Consider the following 21,531-nt stretch of genomic DNA (forward strand, 5'->3'; position numbering starts at 1 on the left):
CTTGGAAGGCTGAGGCAGAAGGATCGCCGGAGCCCAGCAGGTCGAGGCTGCAGTGACCAGTAGCAGCCACTGCACTCCAGTCTGGGTGACCGAGTGAGACTCCAACTCAAGAAAAAAACAAAAAAAGAAACTGAGGTCGTGTAAAATGATGTGTTTGTCCCCACTCCATCCAATACACTGGTTGCTAGTGGCTACTGAGCACGTGAAATGTGGCTAGTAGGAACTGAGAGGTGCTAGAAATGTAAGCTATACACCAGATTTTGAATACTAAGAATAGCAAGAATAAAAAAGAATGTAAAGCATATCATTAATGATTTTAAAATAATGATCCAGCTGGGCACAGTGGCACATTGCTATGATCCTGGCTACTCAGGAGGCGAGGTGGGAGGATCACTTGAGGTAGAGTCCAAGGCTGTGGTGCACTGTGATCGAGCATATGAGTTGTTCCTGTACTCTAGCCTGGGTAACATAGAAAGACCCTGTCTTTAGAAAGTAAATAAAGCCTTGGGAGGCTGAGGTGAGTAGATTGTCTGAGCCCACAGGTTCGAGACCTGCCTGGGCAACTTGGCGAGACCTCATCTCTACAATAAATCAAAAAATGAGCCGGGCGTGGTAGCGCGCACCTGTAGTTCCAGCTACTTGGAAGGCTGAGGCGAAAGGATCACTGGACCCCAGCAGGTCGAGGCTGCGGTGGTCAGGAGCGGCCACTGCACTCTAGTCTGGGTGACAGAGTGATACTCCAACTCAAAAGAAAAAAGAAAGCAAATAAAATAATGATCATATATTGAAAATACAACATTTTGGATATATTAAGGTACAGCATATTATTAAAATTAATTGCACCTGTTTCTTTTTAATATGGTTACTGGAAAAATTTTAAGGTACATATGAAATTATATGTAATGTACATATAATTATATTTCTCACATGTGACAGTGAGTCCTTTGAAAGGGGGTAGAGCCCAGAAACAGACCAAACGTATGTGGAATCTTGAGTATGACATAGGTAGCGTTATCAACCCATGTGAAAGAGACAGATACCGGGATGTTAAAAAAAAAGATACCGGGATGATTGGCTTACCGTATGGAAAAATAAAATTAGAGGCCTGTTTTATCGCATGTACAAAAACAAAATCCAGATGGATTGAAGACCTAAAAATAGAACACGCTAATGTTTTTAGGAATTATAGGGACTATCTTCATGGCTTTGGAATCGGAAAGGCTGTGATTTCAGGTAGCCTTTGCTGCATTACAGACCAACCTAAAATTCGGTGCTTTAAAACTGCCACTATATACTGTTTCCACTGTTATGTGGGTTGGCTGGCTGGCTCCCCTGCTGGTCTCACCTGGTCTTACTCGCAGGGCAGGGCTGTCTTCTGCCGGAGGTTGGCTGTGCCCACTGGCCCACCCAGGCCTCTTTCTCCTCTCTGTGGCCTTCCATCACGTGGGCCGCTCCACAGCATGGTGACCTTGGAGTTCCAAGAAAACCAAGTGGAATCTACAGGCTCCTTGAGGCTAACACTCAGAAATCACACGACGTCGCTTATGTCTGTTGCTTGGATCAAGTCATGGAGCTGACTCAGATTCGGGGGCTGGGAAAACAGACCCTACCTGGTGAAGTCACTTGGCAAAGGGGTACACCCGAGAATAGACGTGTCAACTACAGATTCCCTGAGATCCAGAAAGCACTGACCCTAAAGGCAAAGGTAGACAAACCCAACTGTAGTTGGCTCTTGAACAACTTGGGCTTGAACTGTGTAGGTTCACTGGTATGTGGGTATTTTTCAGCCAAACACAGATTGATTGGGTGAATTTTTTATTTTTTGAGTTGGAGTCTCACTCTGTCGCCCAGACTGGAGTGCAGTGGCCGCTCCCGGCCACCGCAGCCTTGACCTGCTGGGCTCTGGCGATCCTTCCGCCTCAGCCTTCCGAGTCGCTGGAATTACAGGCACGCGCTAACATGCCCGGCTCATTTTTGATTTATTGTAGAGATGAGGTCTTACCAAGTTGCCCAGGCGGGTCTCCAACCCTGGGCTCAGGCAATCCACTCACCTCAGCCTCCCAAGACGTGGGATGACAGGCTGAGCCACTGAGCCCGGCTTGATTGGATGTATTCACAGGATGTGAAACTAGTGCACATGGTGGGCCAACTTTTTGCACACATGGGCTCTATATGGCCTACTTCGGACTTGGGTCCTAGAACCGATCCTCCGTGCATACTGGGGGAGGATTGTACATTGCAAGAAAAACGTGTGTGTTTCTCAAAGTACCTATTTGAAGTTTGGGCATGGTGGCTCCTACTTGTAATCCCAGTACTTTAGGAGGTGGAGGCATGAGCCCAGAAATTCAGGGTCAGTGTAGGCAACATAGGAAGACCTCGTCTCTGCAAAAAATTAAAAAATTAGCTGGGCGTGGTAGTGTGCACCTGTAGTCCCAGCTACTCAGGAAGCTGACACAGGAGGAACACTTGAGTCCAGGAGTGGGAGGCTGCAGTGAGCTGTGATCATGGCACTGCACTCCAGCCTGGGCAACAGAGCAAGACCCTGACTTAAAAAAAAAACTTTGAAAAAATGAGACTGGGCTCGGTGGCTCAGCCTGTAATCCCAGCACTTTGGGAGGCCAAGGCGAAGTCCACAGGTTCAAGACCCACCCGGGCAACTTGGCAAGACCTTGTGTCTACAATAAATCAAAAATTAGCTGGGTGTGGTAGCGCGCACCTGTAGTTCCAGCTATTTGGAAGGCTGAGGCGGAAGGATCACCGGAACCCAGCAGGTCGAGGCTGCGGTGGCCGGGAGCGGCCATGGCACTCCAGTCTGGGCGACAGAGTGAGACTCCAACTCAAAAAAAAAAAAAAAAAAGGAAAAATGAGAAAGTGAGTTGCAGACTGGGAGAAGAGATTTACAACATATTTTAGTATCTGGATATATAAATAATTATAAATTAGAAGATAAAGACTAGCAACCTATAGAAAAGCAGGTAAAAGACATGATAAGGCAATTTACAGAACATAAAGGAATTTAATTCATTTAATTGATGATTAATGAAATCTGATAGAAATGAAATTGAAAACAGTGAGACACTACTTTATACTCATAGACTATCTTAGTCAATTCTACTATAACATAATACCATAGACTGGATGGCTTAAAAAACAACAGAAATTTATGTTTCACAGTTCTGGAGGTTAAGAAGTCCATTGGAGTGTTGCAGACCCAGTGTCTGGTGAGGGCCTGTTTTCCTGGTTCACAGACAGTCATGTTTTCTCTGTCAGGTCACATGGCTGAAGGAACACAGGAGCTCTCTCAGGCCTTTTTCATAAGGGCACGAATCCCTTTCATGAGTGCTCCACCCTAATGACCTACTCACCTCCCAAAGAACCCCACCTTCTAGTACCATCACCTGGGGGTTAGGATTTCAACATGAATTTTGGAGGGACACATACATTCAGATCACAACACAGACTAACAGAAATTAAATAATCTGGTGGTACCAAGAAGTGTTGGTTAGGATAGGAGGAAGAGGAATGCTAATATGCTTTTTACAGACGTAGACAGGGGTCCAGCATTATCAGCATTTGCCACAGTTACAGATGAATGCACCCTTCAGTGTCTCTCCTGGGCACACACTTCAGGATGTGTTCAAGGAGCACTTCAATGAACACGCCTATAAAGGTGTTCCTTGAAGCACTGTTTGTAATCCTGAGAGGCGGCCGCAACTTAAATACTTGGGTATTAAATAAATAAATTGCGACATGTTCAATTAAAAGAATACAACAGAAGTCAGTGAACGAATGAGAGCTATGTGATAGTTCAGCATGGAGGGAACTTGAACATCTAATGTTGACTGAAATAGGCATGTTCTAGATTAGAGTATAATGCCCTAATACATGTGTTGTAGTTTATGTACATTTTGAAGCTCACAAAACAATACTTTTTATTGTTTGTGACTATGTAAGTATTAAAGGAATAGAAATACAGGCAGGAAAGCTATGCACCACCTTCAGGACACTGATTGCCTTTGAAAGGGGAGAGAAAGGGATCAGGGAGGGCTATGGGGGATTCTGGTCTACTCTGATAGACATTATTTCTTAAAGTCTGAGGCAAATATAGCAAAATGTTAAAACTCCTTAATTCTGGTGGTAGGTTTGCATTATTACTCAGTACTTTTCCATGTACTTAAGATATTTCATTAAAAATACATGAGTATCTTTAGAATGTATAATTTTGGTCCTGTAGGATGTTCTAAAAATAGTCATTTAGCTGGGTGTGGTAGCTCCTGCCTGTAATTCCAGCACTTTGGGAGGCCGAGGTGAGAGGCTCACTTGAGCCCAGGAGTTTGAGACCAGCCTGGGCAATATAGTGAGACCTTGTCGCTACAAAAACAATAAAAATAAAAAGTTAGCTGGGCAAGGTGGCACGCTCCTGTAGTCCCAGCTACTTGGGAGGCTGAGGCAGAAGAATCCCCTGAGCCCAGGAAGTCGAGGCTGCAGGGAGCCATGATTGTGCCGCTGTACTCTAGCGTGGGTGACAGAGTGAGAACCTGACTCAAAAGAATAAAAATTTTTAAAATAGCCATTTTTATTTTTGCCATGAGCTGGAGTTTAACAAGGTATTCTGAACATAATTCACACATTTAACTGATGTAAGTAGGTCATCTTGGAATTGGTAGATGATATTTGATAGTTCTTGATGGAGTGTTAAGTCTGTAGCGCAGAATAATACGTGTCAAGGATGCTCCCCCGCCCCCCGCCCCCCCGACCCCAAGAATGCTGTTTAGAAATCACCAGATGCAGCTGGGCTCGGTGGCTCAGCCTGTAATCCCGCGCCTTTGGGAGGCTGAGGTGAGTGGATGGCCTGAGCCCGCGGGTTCAAGACCCCCCTGGGCAGCGAGACCTCATCTCTACAATAAATCAAAAAGTCAGCCAGGCGTAGTAGCGCATGCCTGTAATTCCGGCTCCTTGGAAGGCTGAGGTGGAAGGATCGCAGGAGCCCGGCAGGTCGAGGCTGCCACTGCACTCCAGTCTGGGTGACAGAGTGAGACTCCTACTCAAAACAAAAAGAAATAACCAGATGCAGACTTCTGTGTATTCTGTAAATCTGGAAGTGCCCATTTGCTGTTTTTTCCTTATTTGTTGCAGGAAACGCCCTCTGACCCATCTGAAGTCCATATGGCTCTGTATGATGAAGATCTCCTGAAAAACCCTTTCTATCTGGCTCTCCAGAAGTGGCGTCCCGACTTGTGCAGCAGGGTGGCCCAAATCCATGGCATTGTGAGTGCACTGATCCTGAGGTTGCCCTTAGGCGCAGGTGGTGCCAGAAATGCAGAAGACCGAGGTTACGTTTAGCGGAAGTCCATTACAACCCTACTGGGTTTAACAAGCCCTCAGAGCTTGCTTGCTCCATGAATGAGTGGCAAGAGGCTCCCATGAGGCCTCCTGGGACTGCAGCCTAGGGTGTAACCCTTTCTCTGAACTCTCGGCCCCCTGTCTGTGACTAGCCGTGCCCTTCCGTGGAGCACCCCTGGTGACACTGCAGTCTCACCCTGTGGTGTTCACCTCTGCCTTTGTTGTTTCTCTGTTGACTGTGAGGGCTTCTCCGGGGCAGAAGTCAATTCCTCCTCGGGGCCTCACGAGTCCTTGCCTGTGAGGTGGTGGCTCTCTTCCCTATAATAAGGGAATGTGTTGCACACGTTCCTACACAGCTTGGAAAGGCTTTTTCCCAAAGGAAAGGAGCCGTGATGCAAGAACTTTTATGACAGAGGCCACAACCTCAGACGTCTGCAGGGGCAGCCAGGTAACGGGAATAAAAGAAGCGGGCAGGAGAGATGGTAGCTTGTCGGTGGGGGCATCTGCCTGAAGGGAGGACAGGTCCCGGGCTGGAGTCTTCCCAGGTCTCAGGTCAGTGGACTCGGTGGCATCTCATTCAGAGAGCTCTTCAGGGTGTGGTGTGCTGGGTGTGCCGTGTCACCTGCGGCCTCTGCTTGAGAGGTCTTCCGTCTTTTCTTCGTGTGTTCCCCTCCTCTTTCATACTTGGGCACCCACTTCTCTGGCCCTGCAGTGGGCCTGACTCAGGCGTGTTAGGCCGCTGAGGATTCAGACTGAGGGAGAAGTCAGGTGAGCCCAGGGGAGTTGCAGTTCCCGGCCGCCTCTGGAAAACTGGAACTGACTTACCCTTTACTGGTGCTGTTCCTCTGCGGTCAGGGCCTGGTTTCTTGCCGTCCCTTCTGGTTTTTATGATTAGTTTGGGGATCCATTTTCCTTTACCACAATTTTCTTACTCTATATTTTAGCAGTCATAAAGTTCGTTATTTAAGCAAATGAGAGAATGTAGGTATTTCCAAAGGAGAAAATAGAAATCTTGCAAGGCTCACCAGAGACATGCATGGTGAGTCACTAAATGGTGTTGTGTGTAAGGCACTAGGTTCGATGCAGGGGAGTCAGCAAGAAATGGCCTTTACCCCCGTGGGCTTGTTATTACTCTTTTTTTTAGAGATACGGTCTCACTCAGTCATCCAGGCTAGGAGTGCAGTGGCATGATCGTAGCTCACTGTAGCCTTGATCTCCTAGGCTTAAACAGTCTTTTCACCTTAGCCTTCTAAGTAGCTGGGACTACAGGCGCACACCACCGCTCCTGACTAATTATTTTAAGTGTTTTATTTTTTGTAAAGATGGGATCTTGCTATGTTGTCCAGGCTGGTCTTAAACTCCTAACCTCAAGGGATCCTCCAGCCTTCTACAGTGCTGGGATTATAGGTGTAGAGCTTAAATTCTAGTGTCAGAGACAGTCATGCACTGGACAGGTACATACTGATTACAGGGGTGGTGAGTTTCACAGAGGAAAAGTACAGGGTGGAAAGCAGGCATGGAACAGGCCTGACAGTATTTGGAGCCTATTTCTTTTTTTCCCCATCTTTGTTCTGTGATATGTAAAAAATACTGTCTAGGTAAGAGCATATCATATGTAACTTATCTAGCTTCAAGGCAATGTCTCACTGTGGCCTACTGCTGTTTCTCAGTATGTCTGCGCATCTGTCGTGCTCACCAGTGTCGCCAGCATTCAGTATAGTGCCTGTCACCCAGGTGCTTTTTCAGCCGTGGGTCATGGGCTCCCACTCAAGCCTACCTCAGCAAAGGGGGAATTTAGAGTAAGAACATTACCATCTCGGTCACCTTTCCTTTGGGCACATGGGAGAGTGGGAGACTCTTCTCAGACTGTGCCATCCTGTGCCTGTTCCCTGCAGCATCCTGGCCCTCACCTCAGCCCCTCTTGACATCCACGAGCAAGTGCATGGAGTCCACAGGATGAATTTCTGGCCTTCCTCGACCTTGTTCCAAGGACTCGAGACTCAGCGAGGCCAACTTCTCAGCAGAAGTAGCAGTGAGGGTCTGCTGTCACTGTCACCTCCACGTGGGCAGACATGGATGGTTCACACCTGTCCCTGCTGCCTGTGAGGTGGGGACACCGGCCCATCCCTGTCCAATCCACTATTGTACTCTATCCATGTCTGTGGATTGAATAAAAAAGTAGAACAGTCCAGTCGCCTCTAGGAGAATGGTCCCTCTTTCTGTTGCCTCTAAGGGACCCACATGGCCTTTGTAGGTGAATGCCAAATTTCTTTCCATGGAGCTTGGCCACTGGACGAAGTTCCACTGTCCTCGAGTCTACCCTGGGGATCAGTCCTAGACTGGAGCTCCAAAAAAGGTGAAATCATCACTTGCCAAAAAAATGTGTCCTGCAGAGTTCTTTGCCCGCACACTTCTCCCTTCATCCAAGCTGCTGGGCCGCCTCGTCTCTGTGCGATCACTCCCCCCACCCTGCCCCAGCCACGCCTCAAGGTGCCTTCCTTCCTAGGGACGCCCCCTATCTGGACCGGTGTCTCCTTCCTGCTGTCTTCTGCTCTCTCACTGGACCGGGGAAGCTCCTTCTCCTGTTCTCTCCCAAATTTCAATCTCAGAGGACTGTGATCCCTCACTGTTCCTGGCAGTCACACCTGTTCTTATAACTGTCTGGCTAATTATACACCTGTGGCTTCTCAGCACCTGCATCCCATGGCTGTAGTCCACAGAGCTGCAGGGGGGGAGGGGAGAGTCTTCCAGGTTTTCTGGTGGGTCCCTTTATCTACAGGAAGAACAAAAATTTCAGAGGAAATTAAGTTTGGTCCTTTTGTTGAGGTCCCTTAATTATGGCGTATGAAGACATTTGGGGACTAGCCTGGGAACCTGGTTCCGTGTCTTCCAAGTTCCCAGGAACTGACTTTCAAGCATGGTGCCTCTGCAGCCCAGCTGAGGGCACATTGAGCCGTATTCCGGTTCTCAGGATTCTTTTCATATAGATTCAATCAGTAGACTTTGATCAGCCATCCACTGCATGCCATGCACTGTGCTGGGCTTCTAGGGTTGCATGGTGTGCAGGGAAGCAACATGCCTTCAGGGAATTCTAGAACAGGCCAGTGCAGGCCAGAGGAATGAGCGTTAGGAGAGCAGGCAGTGTGGGTTCTTGTGGGGTCAGGAGGGCACGCACCGTAGGTGTCCTTAATGTAGATGCTTGCTTTTTATTCTGTTTTCTTTCTTTAATTACTTTTGTTTTAAACATTATAAAGAGGCTAGAATAAGAAGTTGTTTTGTTAAGCTTTGGAATGAGTACATCCCCACCTTATGGTCTGCCTGGTAGCTGTGAACTTTGTGTACTCCACATAAGCTGTTCCAACTCCATGACATCTGCACCAGACGTGGAGGCTCCCTCACGGAAGTGCCCGCAGGCAGTTAACCCACCTCCTGCGGGTGCCCTTCTGTGGCTCTGCCCTCTTCTCCAGGGCTAGCTTCCTTGCCCTGTCTTGGCAGGATGGAGAGCCCTGCCGCTGGCTTTGGCCTGCAATGAGTACTCTGAGCAGCAGGGGCCTCCCTCCCTCTGTCTCTCTGACAGGAGAAGCTGGAACTCCTTTTTGTATCTGGCAGAAAACTGAAGTGGGGGGCCCTGAAACCAGAGGACCCCTGTTTACTCAGCAGACACGGACTGGGCACCAACTGTGCATCCGGAGGCCCCGGGCAGTAGGGATAACAGGGTGGCAGGGGCCAGTCATGCATTATTCAAGCCGGGGAGGCGGGGCTCTTAGAAGCTCCTGGTTCCAGGAGGCCAGACAGAGGCCCCTAGCCATGTGAGTCCTTCATCCTTTTTTTTTTTTGAGTTGGAGCCTCACTCGGTCGCCCAGACTGGAGGGCAGCGGCCGCTCCCGGCACCGCAGCCTCGACCCGCTGGGCTCCGGCGATTCTTCCGCCTCAGCCTTCCCAGTAGCCTGAATTACAGGCATGCGCTACCACTCCCGCCTGATTTTTTAATTTATTGTAGAGATGAGGTCTCGCCAAGTTGCCCAGGCGGGTCTCGAACCCGCGGGCTCAGGCCATCCACTCACCTCAGCCTCCCACAGGCGCGGGATGGCAGGCTGAGCCACCGGGCCCGGCTGAGTCCTTCATCCTTAGGCTGAAGTGTGACCACCTCTTGGCCTCTGTGACTTCAGGTCCTTAACACCCAGGACTGGCTCATCCCAGGCCCTTGCCTGCGGCCCCCTCTTCTGGTCTCTTTTTTCTTTTTCTGCTCACTGCAGTGGTGGTGGGGGGGTCACCTGTGAGCCTTGAGGTTGTTTCTCACTTCTAGGCTGAAACCCAAGGGCTCCCCTTTCTTTATTTTAATTTTCTGTTAACATTTCCGGTGATTATGTTTCATCTCCAACATATAAAAGTAGAAAGAATACACCCAACCCACACACTAGTCTCCCAGCTTCCACAGTTGTGAACTCGGTATGATTTCATCCATAAATATCTTTAAGAGTGTACTTTTAAATGAGAAAGGCTCCTTTTTATTTTTATTTTTTTGAGTTGGAGTCTCACTCCGTCATTCAGACTGGAGGGCAGTGGCACGCTCCTGGTCACCGCATCCTCGACCTGCTGGGCTCAGGTAATCGTTCCACCTCAACCTTCCAAGTAGCTGGAACTACAGGCATGCGCCACCATGCCCAGCTAATTTTTTTATTTATTGTAGAGATGAGGTCTTGCCAAGTTGCCCAGAGTGGTCTTGAACCCATGGGCTCAGGCAGTTCTCTCACCTCAGCCTCCCTAAGTGCTGGGATTATAGGCGTGAGCCACCGTGCCCAGCCGAGAAAGACTCTTAAAAAATGTTACCACAGTGTCACTATTACAGCCAACCCAAGTTTTCGGTAATTCTTCAGTATTGTCAAATGGTCACTGTTCATATTTCCCTAATTATCTCATTACTTTTTTTTTGTCTTATAGTTGGTTTGTTCAAATCAGAATTCACAGGAGATCCACACATTATATTGGATTGATAGGTCTTTTAAGTCGCTTTTTTTTCCTCCTAGCTTTCTTGAGTTAAAATGAAGTCCATATACTTACTGTAAGATTTGACCAATGTTGGCACGTGTTTAGATGTGTGCCGCCGTCACTACAGTGTCAAGTTTCTTTTAAATTATAGTTTCCCTTTCCCTCATTTGCCTTCCTTTCTTTGCACTTAGTTCCTGGAAGAAATCAGGTCGTTTATCCTGTAAAGTTTCCTGCCATCTGCGTTTTGCCAGTTGCAGCCTCACCATGGTGTTTAGCGAGGGCCTCTGTTCCTGAAGTTGGTAGTTAAATCCAGATTTTGATCTGATTCGGTCTTGATCTTTTGAGGAGGGACAAGGGAGCTTCCCTCTCCCCGGGGGAAGGGGCCATCCTGCTCTTCCTGATGTCCCTGAGGAAGCTTCTGATGATGCGTGCTCTAGAGGACTTCACGTGGGGTCTCATGGCGTCTCTGCACAGGAAGCTTCAGCTGCCCTGGCCTCTGCTCCTAGCACTGGCCTCCAGGAGGCCACAGAATGGGGCAGTCCTCAGGAAGGTGACCTGCGTTTGAATTATGGCTCTGACCCTGGACAAGTTACTTAACTCCCTGAGCATTAGTTTTCCTGTCTATAAAATGAAGACAGTGCAGAAACTACCCTGCCTTGGCATTTACTGAAGTGATAGCTGTGTAAATCACTCAGCACATAGTGATGCTCAAGAAATGGCAGCCGTGGCTCATGATTATACAGGCCTGTTGAAGATGACATTTTTAGGCCGGATGTGGGGGCTCACCTTGTAATCCGTGCATTTTGGGAGGCTGAGGCAGGAAGATTGCTTGAAGCAGGAGTTTGAGACCAGCCCGGACAACCTAGTGAGACCCTGTTTCTACAAAAAAATTATCTGGTCTTGTAGCATGTGTCTGTGGTCCTAGCTCTTGGGGAGGCTTAGGCTGGAGAATCACTTGAGCCCAGAAATTCAAGGCTGCAATGAGGTACGATTGCACCACTGCCCTCCAGCCTGAGCAACACAGTAAGACCTTGTCTCCAAAAGCAAAACAAAAAGATGGCATTGCTAAGCAACTCTTCTCTTCTTACCTTTAAAGAATGCCAGACTGTGGCAAACTGTCACAGGTGTTAAAGCCATCACAGGTTGTGAGTGTGTGGAAAGTAATGCATTGTATTCTTTCTACTTCTCTGAATGTTTTGGAGGACCTTGGCTCCCTGTGGCCATTTCTGCCTGTGGGCTGCTGTCCCCACAGCCAGGGCGGGGTGATGGTGGTAAGGAGTGGGGGAGATGGTTTCACAGCCTGTCCCTTCTTTCCACATTCCTCTATCTAAGTGTGTGATCAGGTTCCAGAACTCCAAGATAGTGAAGTCAGATAGTTTTTTTCAAACTGGAGCTTCCCCACCATTTCTTTTCTTTTCTTCTTCTTCTTTTTTTCCCCCCATAAGGGAGTGTTACTCTGTCACCCAGTCTAGAGCACCATGGTGCAATCATTGCTCCCTGCAGCCTCCAACTTCTGGGCTCGAGAGATCTTCTGTATAGCTGGAACTGCAGGCATGAACCACTACAACCAACTAATTTAAACAAATTTTTTATAGATGCAGGGTCTTGCTATATTGCCCAGGCTAGTCTCAAACTCCTGAGCTCAAGCGAGCCTTCCACCTTGGTCGTGCAAAGTGCTGGGATTAGAGATGTGAGCCACTGTGCTCAGCCCCGTACGCCACCATTTTCTGTGACATCCCTTGATAGTTTGGCATCTTTTTAAAAAAAGTAATTTTTAGTATTACCCTTTGAATCATTAAGTCTTAGCTTTGGAAGGGGCTTGAGGGGCGGTTGATTTATTTCTTTGTTTCTCGCTGGAGTCAGCTCCTTACCTTGGAGGCCAGCTAATGTTTGAGTGCACTCAGCCAGGATGGATGGCTGGTGACTTTTATTCCTCTTCACCTGGCAGCCCCTCAGTTTTCTGAGGGCCACCGGTTAAACCCCAAGGACCGTGCAGCCGCTTTAAGAGCTCGGTGAGGTTGAAGGGAGGACCGCCTCTGGTTGTAATGGGAGCCGTGCCCCATCGAGGGCCGGGCTGGGTGCCAGATACAGGACTGGCCCATTGTGGGGCTGTGCCTCACCTTCCCCCCATCCCGTGTGACGGGTACTCACACTGTCCTGCCTTCACAGTGCAGGAGCCAGGAACGAGGACTGGCTGCCTAGGCGGTGGGGCTGTGTAGGGCGTCACCACCTGAGTCATCTTCCTTTCAGGTCCACTCGCGTCTGTGAGATTCTTCTTAGATTGTGAGTCCCTGAGCCGAGCACAGAGCTGCCCCCTGATGGCTGGGACGGAGCTCCTTCCCCTTTCGGCATCGTGCTGGGAAGTTAGTCAGTCAGCGTGGTCTGACCAAAACTTTGCACATTTTGCTTTTTCATTTTTTTAATGCAGGAACCACCACAATTTTAGTGTCTACTAATCGGCAGCACTGCAGGTGAAGGTCCAAGGCGCACTCTGTAATATGCAGCGCATCTACACGTAGTCGTTAGCTGCAAAAAAAAAAAAAAAAGTCTCCTCTAGGCTCGGAAAAGCGATGTTCCAGATTTTCGTGAAATTATCAGCAACCTTCACCTCTTTTGTGTGCCGGGTGTCTCGTTTCCACCCTCCAGATCCTCCACCCAGCCTGTGTCATGAGGTCTGTGATGTTTTTCTCCAGACCAGCAGTGTGTCTTCTTGGTCATCAGTTCTTCCAGTGATTGGACCAGACATCTCTGAAATGTATCTGGCAGCTGTTGCGAGAGCGTCTGCTCCACTGAAGTGAGATTTCCGTGGTCTTGAGGTCAGTGTTGGCCACCTCCCAGCTCCCAGCCTGGTGGTAAGGCCTCAGTGCATGTTGCAGACCGGATCTTTGAACCTGCCCTGGAGCGAGAGTCTGGCACCCTGAGACATCCCTGGTGGCGCTTTCAGCCTGTGATTGGAAGCCCTGTTTCTGTGGCCAGTGTCCCATCCTTGTAAACTGTGGTCACGACTAGGCTTAGAAAATAAGCATAGTGGCTGGGCATGATGGCTCACACTTGTAATCCCAGCACTTTGGGAGGTTGAGGTGGGAGGATGCTTGAGCCCAGGAACTTGAGACTGCCTAGGTTAATACAGCGAGATCTCATTTCTACAAAAAATAAACAAATTAACCGGGTGTGGTGGTGCGGCACATGTCTGTCGTCCCATCTGCTCAGGAGGCTGAGGCGGGATTGTCTGAGCCTGGGAGGTCAAGACTGTAGTGAGCCGTGATGGTGCCACTGCTCTGTGGCCTGGGTGTCAGAGCAAGACCCTGACTCAAAAAAAAATTGGAAAAGGATTTTGCAAGGAAACCGCCTTCCACATGAAGTATTTATCGGGTGGTGGGATTACGTGGCTTTTTAGTTTCCCTCTCCTGTTCTTTCTTCATGTGCATCTCTTCAGCTGGACTCGTTCCTGAGCCTCTTGGTCCTTGAAATTGGACTGTTGAGATTAGAAAGGGTGCTCAGGCTTAGTTGGGGGGGGAGGGTACCCAGCAAATGTGAGCACGAGCCCATCAGCAGCCTCCATGTCCGAAGATGGACAAGGACTGCGCTGTCCCCTGTCCCCGGCCTCCCTCTGCCTCCAGCGGGGAGCACCTGCTTTCGTCACAGCAGCCGCACGTGAACTCAGCCGGCACCCACTGTGGCCACTGTGACCGGTGACCCCAGGCATTCTGGGCCAGCAGGTCCCCACCGCACGTGCTGCTGGAGCATCATCCCGTGTGGCTGAAGCTGTGAATGGCACACCCCGTCAGCGTTCACTCTTGTTGTTTCTTCCAGGTCTTAGTACCCTGCAGAGGAAGCCTGGCAGGCCGCGTTCAGTCTGCTTGTCAATTTGAGTCCTACGTTCTGACTCCTGTGGAAGAGCACTTTCAGACCTTAAACGGAAAGGTACCCATCTCTTGGTGGGTCGCTCGGCGTTTGGGGCCCCAGGGAGAGGGAGGAGAATCCTGTTTCTCAAGTGTTCATATCTTTATGAAATGATGGTGCTTGACGTACACAGCAGCCTGGGGGGGGTGTGGTGGAGGAAAGGGAAGGCCGCCATAGTGAGCAGGACTCTGGCTGCCACCCTGGAGGGTGGGACGGGACGGGCATTGCTCCCGCCGCTGACGTTTGGGTTTCTGCAGGGCAGTCTCTGAAACGCCTAGTGATGTCTGAGTAAACAGTTTTTTTTTTTTTTGAGCTGGAGTCTCACTCTGTCGCCCAGACTGGAGTGCAGCGGCCGCTCCTGGCCACCACAGCCTCGACCCGCTGGGCTCCGGCGATCCTTCCGCCTCAGCCTTCCAAGTAGCTGGAACTACAGGCGCGCGCTACCATGCCTGGCTAATTTTTTTTTATTTATTGTAGAGATTAGGTCTCGCCAAGTTGCCCGGGCAGGTCTCAAACCCGCGAGCTCAGGCAGTCCACTCGCCTCGGTCTCCCAAAGTGCTGGGATTACAGGCTGAGCCACAGAGCCCAGTCTGAGTAAACCGTTTTATCCCAGTGCCCTTGAAGACTTATTGGCTCCCTGTACATCAAGAATGAATATTTAAAAATTTTTTTTAGCCTTTATTTTTAGAAACTGAGTCTCAAACTTCTGGCCTCAAGCAGTCCTCCTGCCTCAGCCTCCCAAAGTGCTGGCATTGCAGACCTGAGCTACTACCACATCCAGCCTCTTTTTCAACAACTTTTAGTTTTGAAATAATTTCAAACGTGCAGAAAGTTGCAGTAGAGTCGGAAGAACTCTCATACACTCTTCCTCCAGATTGGTCTGCTGTGATCTATATTTATTGTCAGAGACAGGGTCTCGTTCTGTCACCTAGGCTGGAGTGCAGTGGTGTGATTGTGGCTCATTGAAGTGTCAAACTCCTGGGCTCGAGTGATTCTTCTGCCTCAGAACCCTGAGTAGCTGGGACTTCAGGCACATGACACCATGCCTGGATAATTAAAAAAATTTTTTTAGAGATGGGGTTTGTTGCCTAGGTAGATCTCAAACTCCTGGCTTCAAGCGATCCTCCTGCCTCAGCCTCCCAAAGTGCTGGGATTATGGATGTGAGCTGCCATGTCTGCACTCGATTGGTCATTTATCACTCTCTGTCTATACCCACATTATTATTATTTTTTTCTGAACCTTTTGAGACTAAGTTGCAGGCACCATGCCCTTTACCCCAAAACAGTTCAGTGTGTATTTCCACCACAAGGCATTCTCTTACATAACTACAATGCAGCGATTGCACTAAGAGAATTTAGCATTGATACAGTGTTCTCCAACATTCTGTCCTTATACAAATTGGGCTAATTTTACTAATCATATCTTTTTATAGCAAATTGTCTTTTCTTCTTTTTAGATCTAGAATCATACAGTGCCTTCATTTGGCGGTTAATCTTTTTAGTTTTCTTAGTTTGGAATAGTTCCTCAGTATTTCTTTGTCTTTCATGACGTTGACATTTTTGTTGTGTGTTGTTTTGCAGACTCTCCCTCAGTGTGGGTTTGATGTTTCCTCGCTATTAGACGATAGTTATGCATTTTTGATAGGAATGCTTTGAATGGGGTGCTTTTTCTCAGTGTATCCTGTCAGGAGTCACACAGTGTCAGTTTGTCTCGTTGTCAATGCTAACTTTGGGTTATGCGTGTTTTTTTTTTTGTTTGTTTGTTTTTTAAGCAGAATCAGGTAAGCTCTCAGAGGGGGCCGTTTTGTTTCCAGTCAGGACTGGCCCTGTTTCCCAGTCCACCCATGGTCAGGGAAGCCAGGCCACGCTGCCCTTCCTACCGGCATCGGTGCTGTGGTTGGCCTCCGCAGCTGAGGCTTCGGAGTGCAGTGCTGGGAGAGAGAGGAATGGGTTTAACGTAGTCTGCCCTGGGGTCAGCAGCCCTGAGGCTCACAAGGCACACCACTGTTTTCCTGCCAAGCGCCGTCTCACTACAGCTCTTGTTCTCTTTTGGATACCCACGTCTGCAAGGAGGGTGGAGAATCAGGCTTATCACAGCCGGACTGCCCTGGCCACACCACCACAGCCAGAGAAAGCCGTGGAGAGAATGTAGCAGGCATTCTTTAGCGCTGTCCATATTGCAGTGCAGATCATTTTAATCTCAGACAAGAGAGTAAGGAATCACAGAAAAAGGAAGACGCTTTTTTCTTTTTCCAAAGGGTCGGGGATTTCTTCTACTCAAGAAATAGCTTAATGCTTTTTCTGTTGCAACATTTGATAAAGATCCGGTACTTTATAGCCACAGCTACAAGGTAACCAAGAGGAAAGAAAACATTTTAGTATCAAAAGAGGCAATGTTGTGTCCCAGCAAACCCACACTGGGGTGAAGGTGGGCAGGGTCTGGTTAAGTGCAGTATTGAGGGTAGACCCAGAGGGGGACAGTGGTCTGCACCTGCCACTGGTACAGTGATGGCTTTCTTGTTCCAGGATGTCTTCATACAAGGAAACAGGATTAAATTAGGAGCTGGTTTTGCCTGTCTTCTCTCAGTGCCCATTCTCTTTGAAGAAACTTTCTACAATGAAAAAGAAGAAAGTTTCAGCATCCTGTGTATAGCGCATCCGTTGGAAAAGAGAGAGAGTTCAGGTTAGTTTGGAATAGTTCCTCAGTATTTCTTTGTCCTTCGTGACATTGACATTTTTGTTTTGTTTTGTAATTTCCTTGCTGTTAGATGATAGTTCTGCATTTTTGGTAGGAATGCTGTGAAGGGGGTGTTTTATCTCAGTGCATCCTGTCAGGAGTCACACAGTGTCAGTTTGTCTCATTGTCAATGCTGACTTTGGGTTATGCATTTTTATTTTTATTTTTAAGCAGAATCAGGGGGGCTCTCAGAGGAGGCCATTTTGTTTCCAGTCAGGACTGGCCCAGTTTCCCAGCCCACCCATGGTCAGGGAGGCCAGGCCACGCTGCCTTTCCTACTGGCATCTTTTCTCCTGATCTGGAGAAATGTGTTTGTTGAACTTCTTCCTGACATAGCTGTTAAAGGGTTAAGTGTCCCAGAAAACACTCAGACACCCCCTAGAAACCTGCGTAGCTATATTGATTCTGTTTCTGGTGACAGAGGTTGGATATTACACAACTCAAGGAGGTACCATTCCCGTAGACCTCAGTGTTCCTGTGATAAACCTGCGATGTAATAACAGGCTCCCCCCCCACCCCTAGGTTGCACGAAGCGGCAGCCCTGGCTTTGTTTCTGGGTCTCAGCTCTAGGGCTTGCTCTCACAGCATTCTGACCCGCCCAGCCTCACCATTGTGCCTCTTTGAGACCTCTTTGTTTTATTTTTATTTATTTATTTTTTTTCTGAGTTGGAGTCTCACTCTGTCGCCCAGACCTGGCGTGCAGTGGCCGCTCCCGGCCACCACGGACTTGACCTGCTGGGCTCCGGCGATCCTTCCACCTCAGCCTTCCAAGGAGCTGGAACTACAAGCGCGCGCTACCACGCCCGGCTAGTTTTTGATTTATTGTGGAGATGAGGTCTCGCCAAGTTGCCCCAGGCGGGTCTCGAACCCGCGGACTCAGGCAATCCACTCACCTTGGCCTCCCAAAGTGTGGGATTACAGGCTGAGCCACCAAGCCCAGCTGAGACCTCATTATTTTAAATGAATAACAATTCTTCATTTACCCAGGGCAGTTGAGATGATAGCTAATATGCCATGTGCACACTGAGGCTCTCATTGTTAGGATCTGGGCTTCTTCACCTGAGCCTCACTGGTCACGCACATGGTCCCAGAGAGCATGGGTTTTGTCCCAGGAAGAGGCCTTGAGAAGACCAGGCTTTCTGGACGCCAGGCTGTCCTGTCACGGGACTGTTCTTGTGCGGTGTTTTGAACTAAGGACAGTCCCTCTCTTCTCTTGACCTTTGCCCCTGAAAGATGGGACCCTGGACCCCATGGGAGTAGGACAAAGAACGTGGAACTTCTCTTGTCAGGAAACAGTGAGGGCTGCAACCAACCTGACCTCTCTGTCTCTTTTTCAGAAGAGCCTTCAGCGCCCTCAGATCCCTTTTCCCTGAAAAGCATTGAAGATGTGAGAGAATTTCTGGGAAGGCACTCCGAGAGATTTGACAGAAACATTGCCTCTTTCCACCGAACATTCCGAGAATGTGAAAGAAAGAGCCTCCGTCACCACATAGTCAGTAGCTGTGTTGTCCTCCGCCCTGTCTCGGCCCAAGTCATAGCACCAGCATCGTTCAGTTTACTCTGAAACTTTGCCTGGTGCTGCCTCCGCTGCTGGAAGTTTTGTTTAAATGTTTTTCTCTACCTGTGAGTGTAGTGCAGCCAGGGGCGGTGATATGAGCCTGTAGTCCCAGCTGCTCGACTGGGACTGAGGGGGGAGAATTGCTTGAACCCGGGAATTGGAGGCTGCCTTGAGCTTTGATTGCACCACTACACTCTGGCCTGGGTGACAGAGCAAGACTCTGTCTCTCCAAAAAAAAGAAAGCACCAAAGCTACTATCGAAAACTTGAAAATTATGGGGACAAGCTGGGCTCGGTGGCTCAGCCTGTAATCCCAGCCCTTTGGTAGGCCAAGGTGAGTGGATTGCCTTAGTCCATGGGTTCTAGACCAGCCCTGGCAACTTGGCAAGACCTTGACTCCACAATTTAAAAAAAAGGCCAGGTGTGGTAGCACACGCCTGTAGTTCCAGCTACTTGGAAGATTGAGGCGGACGGATTGCCAGAGCCCAGCAGGTCGACTCTGGTGTGGTGGTGACTGTGCCACTGCACTGTAGCCTGGGTGACAGAGTGAGAGACTCCAACTCAAAAAAAAACAAAAAAAAAATTACGGGGCCATATAAAAATGAGTATTGTTATCATCTCTGTGGACCCCAAGGGGAAATTTTTCCTACTTTTAATGCTTGTACACCTTTTAAAAAGTTGAATCAATCGTGTAATTGCTTCAAAACAGCTTGCATCAGCGCTTCAAGCCCTGGGATGCGTCACGCCTCTGGGCTTTTATATCCTGGCCTCTGGTATAACAGTGGCCTGTCCCTCTCTGCTCTGTTTCACAGGACTCAGTGAATGCCCTCTACACCAAATGCCTCCAGCAGCTTTTGAGGGACTCTCACTTGGTAAGCAGCAGGACTTGCGAAAGCGAGAGTGAGGCTTGTCACCAGGCAGGTGGAAGCTCTTTAGCTGTGCCTCTCTTGTCTTCTAGAAGATGCTCGCCAAGCAGGAGTCCCAGATGAGCCTTATGAAGCAGGCGGTCGAGGTGAGGCGTACAAGGGTGGCGGTGGTCGGGGGCTCTCCTTGTGGCTGACCCGTCCTGACTTGGGGTCCCTTGATTTCACAGATGTACGTCCATCATGAAATCTACGATCTGATCTTCAAATACGTGGGGACCGTGGAGGCAAGTGAGGTGGGTTCTTGGTTGACCCCACCCAGGATGGAAGCCTTATTCTGTGCTTTGTAAGACATTTGACGCTTCGTTAAAATCTGTCGTTAGGATGCTGCCTTTAACAAAATCACAAGAAGCCTTCAAGATCTTCAGCAGAAAGATATCGGTGTGAAACCCGAGTTCAGGTAAGGGTTTGCGCCGCAGCAGCGCGGCGTCTCAGAGGCTGGGGCCGTCTCTCCCTGAGCGAGGCCTCTTGGTGGCGGAGGTGGCACGCTGATTTGAAGTGGCCACTTCTGGGGAGCGGTGCCGTCACTTGCGGTCAGAGATAAGGAGCAGAAGTGGAGCAATGACCGTGCTGTCGCCTACCCTCCTGCTCCCATGTGCCGCACACCCGCTGTGTGGGAACTCCCGGGCTGGGGCTTTTGCATAGCTCGTCTCTGGGCGGGCACTTAACTCTCCCAGGCAGGCTCTGTGCACTGGACGTCTCCCCTCACCTGGCCGTCTGAGGACACCCTGCCATAGTGGCACCTACTTTAAAATAAACTTACGTTTCATAAGGGCACAAAAGTGTCCAATGTGTCTATGTTTGCGTTTCCCTTCCCCGCTTTGGGCTATTTCCCTCTGAGGTCGAGGACTTTTTTTTATTTTCCAAATTTCTGGTGCACCTCTAGCACCTGGCAGCCTGAATGGGATTTAATATGGGCCTTGCCACTCACTTTAGTCAGATTGCTTCTCAGGACCTGTTTTTGTGTTTCATGACTTAGCGTTTGCTGTAAGAAACGTATCACTTGGGGCATGCTATGAGGTCCAGGAAGAAGGATCCTCCCCCAGGGTCTGAAGTTGTCACTTCTCAAATCGTTTTACAGCTTCAACATACCTCGTGCAAAGAGAGAGCTGGCTCAGCTGAACAGATGCACCTCCCCACAGCAGAAGCTGGTCTGTTTGCGAAAAGTGGTGCAGCTAATTACACAGTCTCCGAGCCAGAGAGGTTTGTGTTGGGGATGAACCTTGCTGTGGGGCGGGTGCATCCATTCAGGTGAAAAGTCTGCGCAGGAGCAGCTCTGTCTCACGGAACCATACAGATGGGGCTGCTGGTCGACGGAAGCTTCCCGTGTGAGCACCCGAGTGTGTTCTGACGAGTCGGTGCTTGGTAATGGGGGAAGGTTAGGCACGACTAGGGTGAAAATGGCGATGGAGAAGTAGCACCCTCAAAAACGAGCTGCGCCGCTTACGGGGGTTCAACTGTTTCTTGGACTGTTCTCCCTAATTTTATAGCTATGTGAAATTTTCCAGTATAAAGTAAAGCAAAATGAGCTAAGAAAAAACTGCTAAGAAGGAGGCAGGTCTAAGTATGTAGGTAGGGGATGGCCTTCAGAGTGTTGAGTGAAGCAAACAGGAGGGTGTGTGGAACGTTTCCAACAGCATCTGAGAGAGGGGGACGCCACGTATCCATGTACGTGATGGATGGCGTGTCCATAAACTCTGTGTGGACAGAGAGCAGGAAGCAACAGCAGCTGCCTCTGGGAAGAAGCCTGGGTGGCTGGGATGGGAGGGACATTCATGGTTTACTTTTTGGTACTGTTTGAATTTTTAAATGTGCAAATGGATTACTTAAAACTTCAGAATGAGGCCAGGCTCGGTGGCTGAGACTGTAATCCTAGCACTTTGGGAGGCTGAGGCGAGTGGATTGTCTGACGCCACGGGCTCAAGACCCGCCCGGGCAACTTGGTGAGACCTTGTCTCTACAATAAAATAAAAAATCACTTGGTGGCTCAGCCTGTAATCCCAGCACTTTGGGAGACCAAGGCGAGTGGATTGCCTGAGCCTGCGGGTTCGAGACCCGCCCAGGCAACTTGGCGAGACC

At 49.2% G+C, this 21,531-nt stretch overlaps 1 protein-coding gene across 1 annotated transcript in view; it reads left to right on the forward strand.

Moving 5' to 3' along the window:
• The first annotated feature begins 5,150 nt into the window (after nt 1–5,150).
• The window catches only part of ANKRD27 (ankyrin repeat domain 27), a 52,070-nt gene continuing 35,689 nt past the window's right edge, over nt 5,151–21,531 (forward strand). Inside the window, exons 1-9 of the mRNA XM_008069414.1 lie at nt 5,151–5,268; nt 14,146–14,256; nt 16,762–16,918; nt 18,310–18,464; nt 19,342–19,401; nt 19,488–19,541; nt 19,623–19,688; nt 19,776–19,852; nt 20,534–20,655. Coding sequence (XP_008067605.1) covers nt 5,167–5,268; nt 14,146–14,256; nt 16,762–16,918; nt 18,310–18,464; nt 19,342–19,401; nt 19,488–19,541; nt 19,623–19,688; nt 19,776–19,852; nt 20,534–20,655 — 904 coding nt within the window. The 5' untranslated portion in view covers nt 5,151–5,166. The remainder of the gene's footprint in view (nt 5,269–14,145; nt 14,257–16,761; nt 16,919–18,309; nt 18,465–19,341; nt 19,402–19,487; nt 19,542–19,622; nt 19,689–19,775; nt 19,853–20,533; nt 20,656–21,531) is intronic.

Source organism: Carlito syrichta, unplaced genomic scaffold, assembly GCF_000164805.1.
Source record: "Carlito syrichta isolate Samal-C Ts95f unplaced genomic scaffold, Tarsius_syrichta-2.0.1 Scaffold312007, whole genome shotgun sequence".
NCBI lineage: Eukaryota > Metazoa > Chordata > Mammalia > Primates > Tarsiidae > Carlito > Carlito syrichta.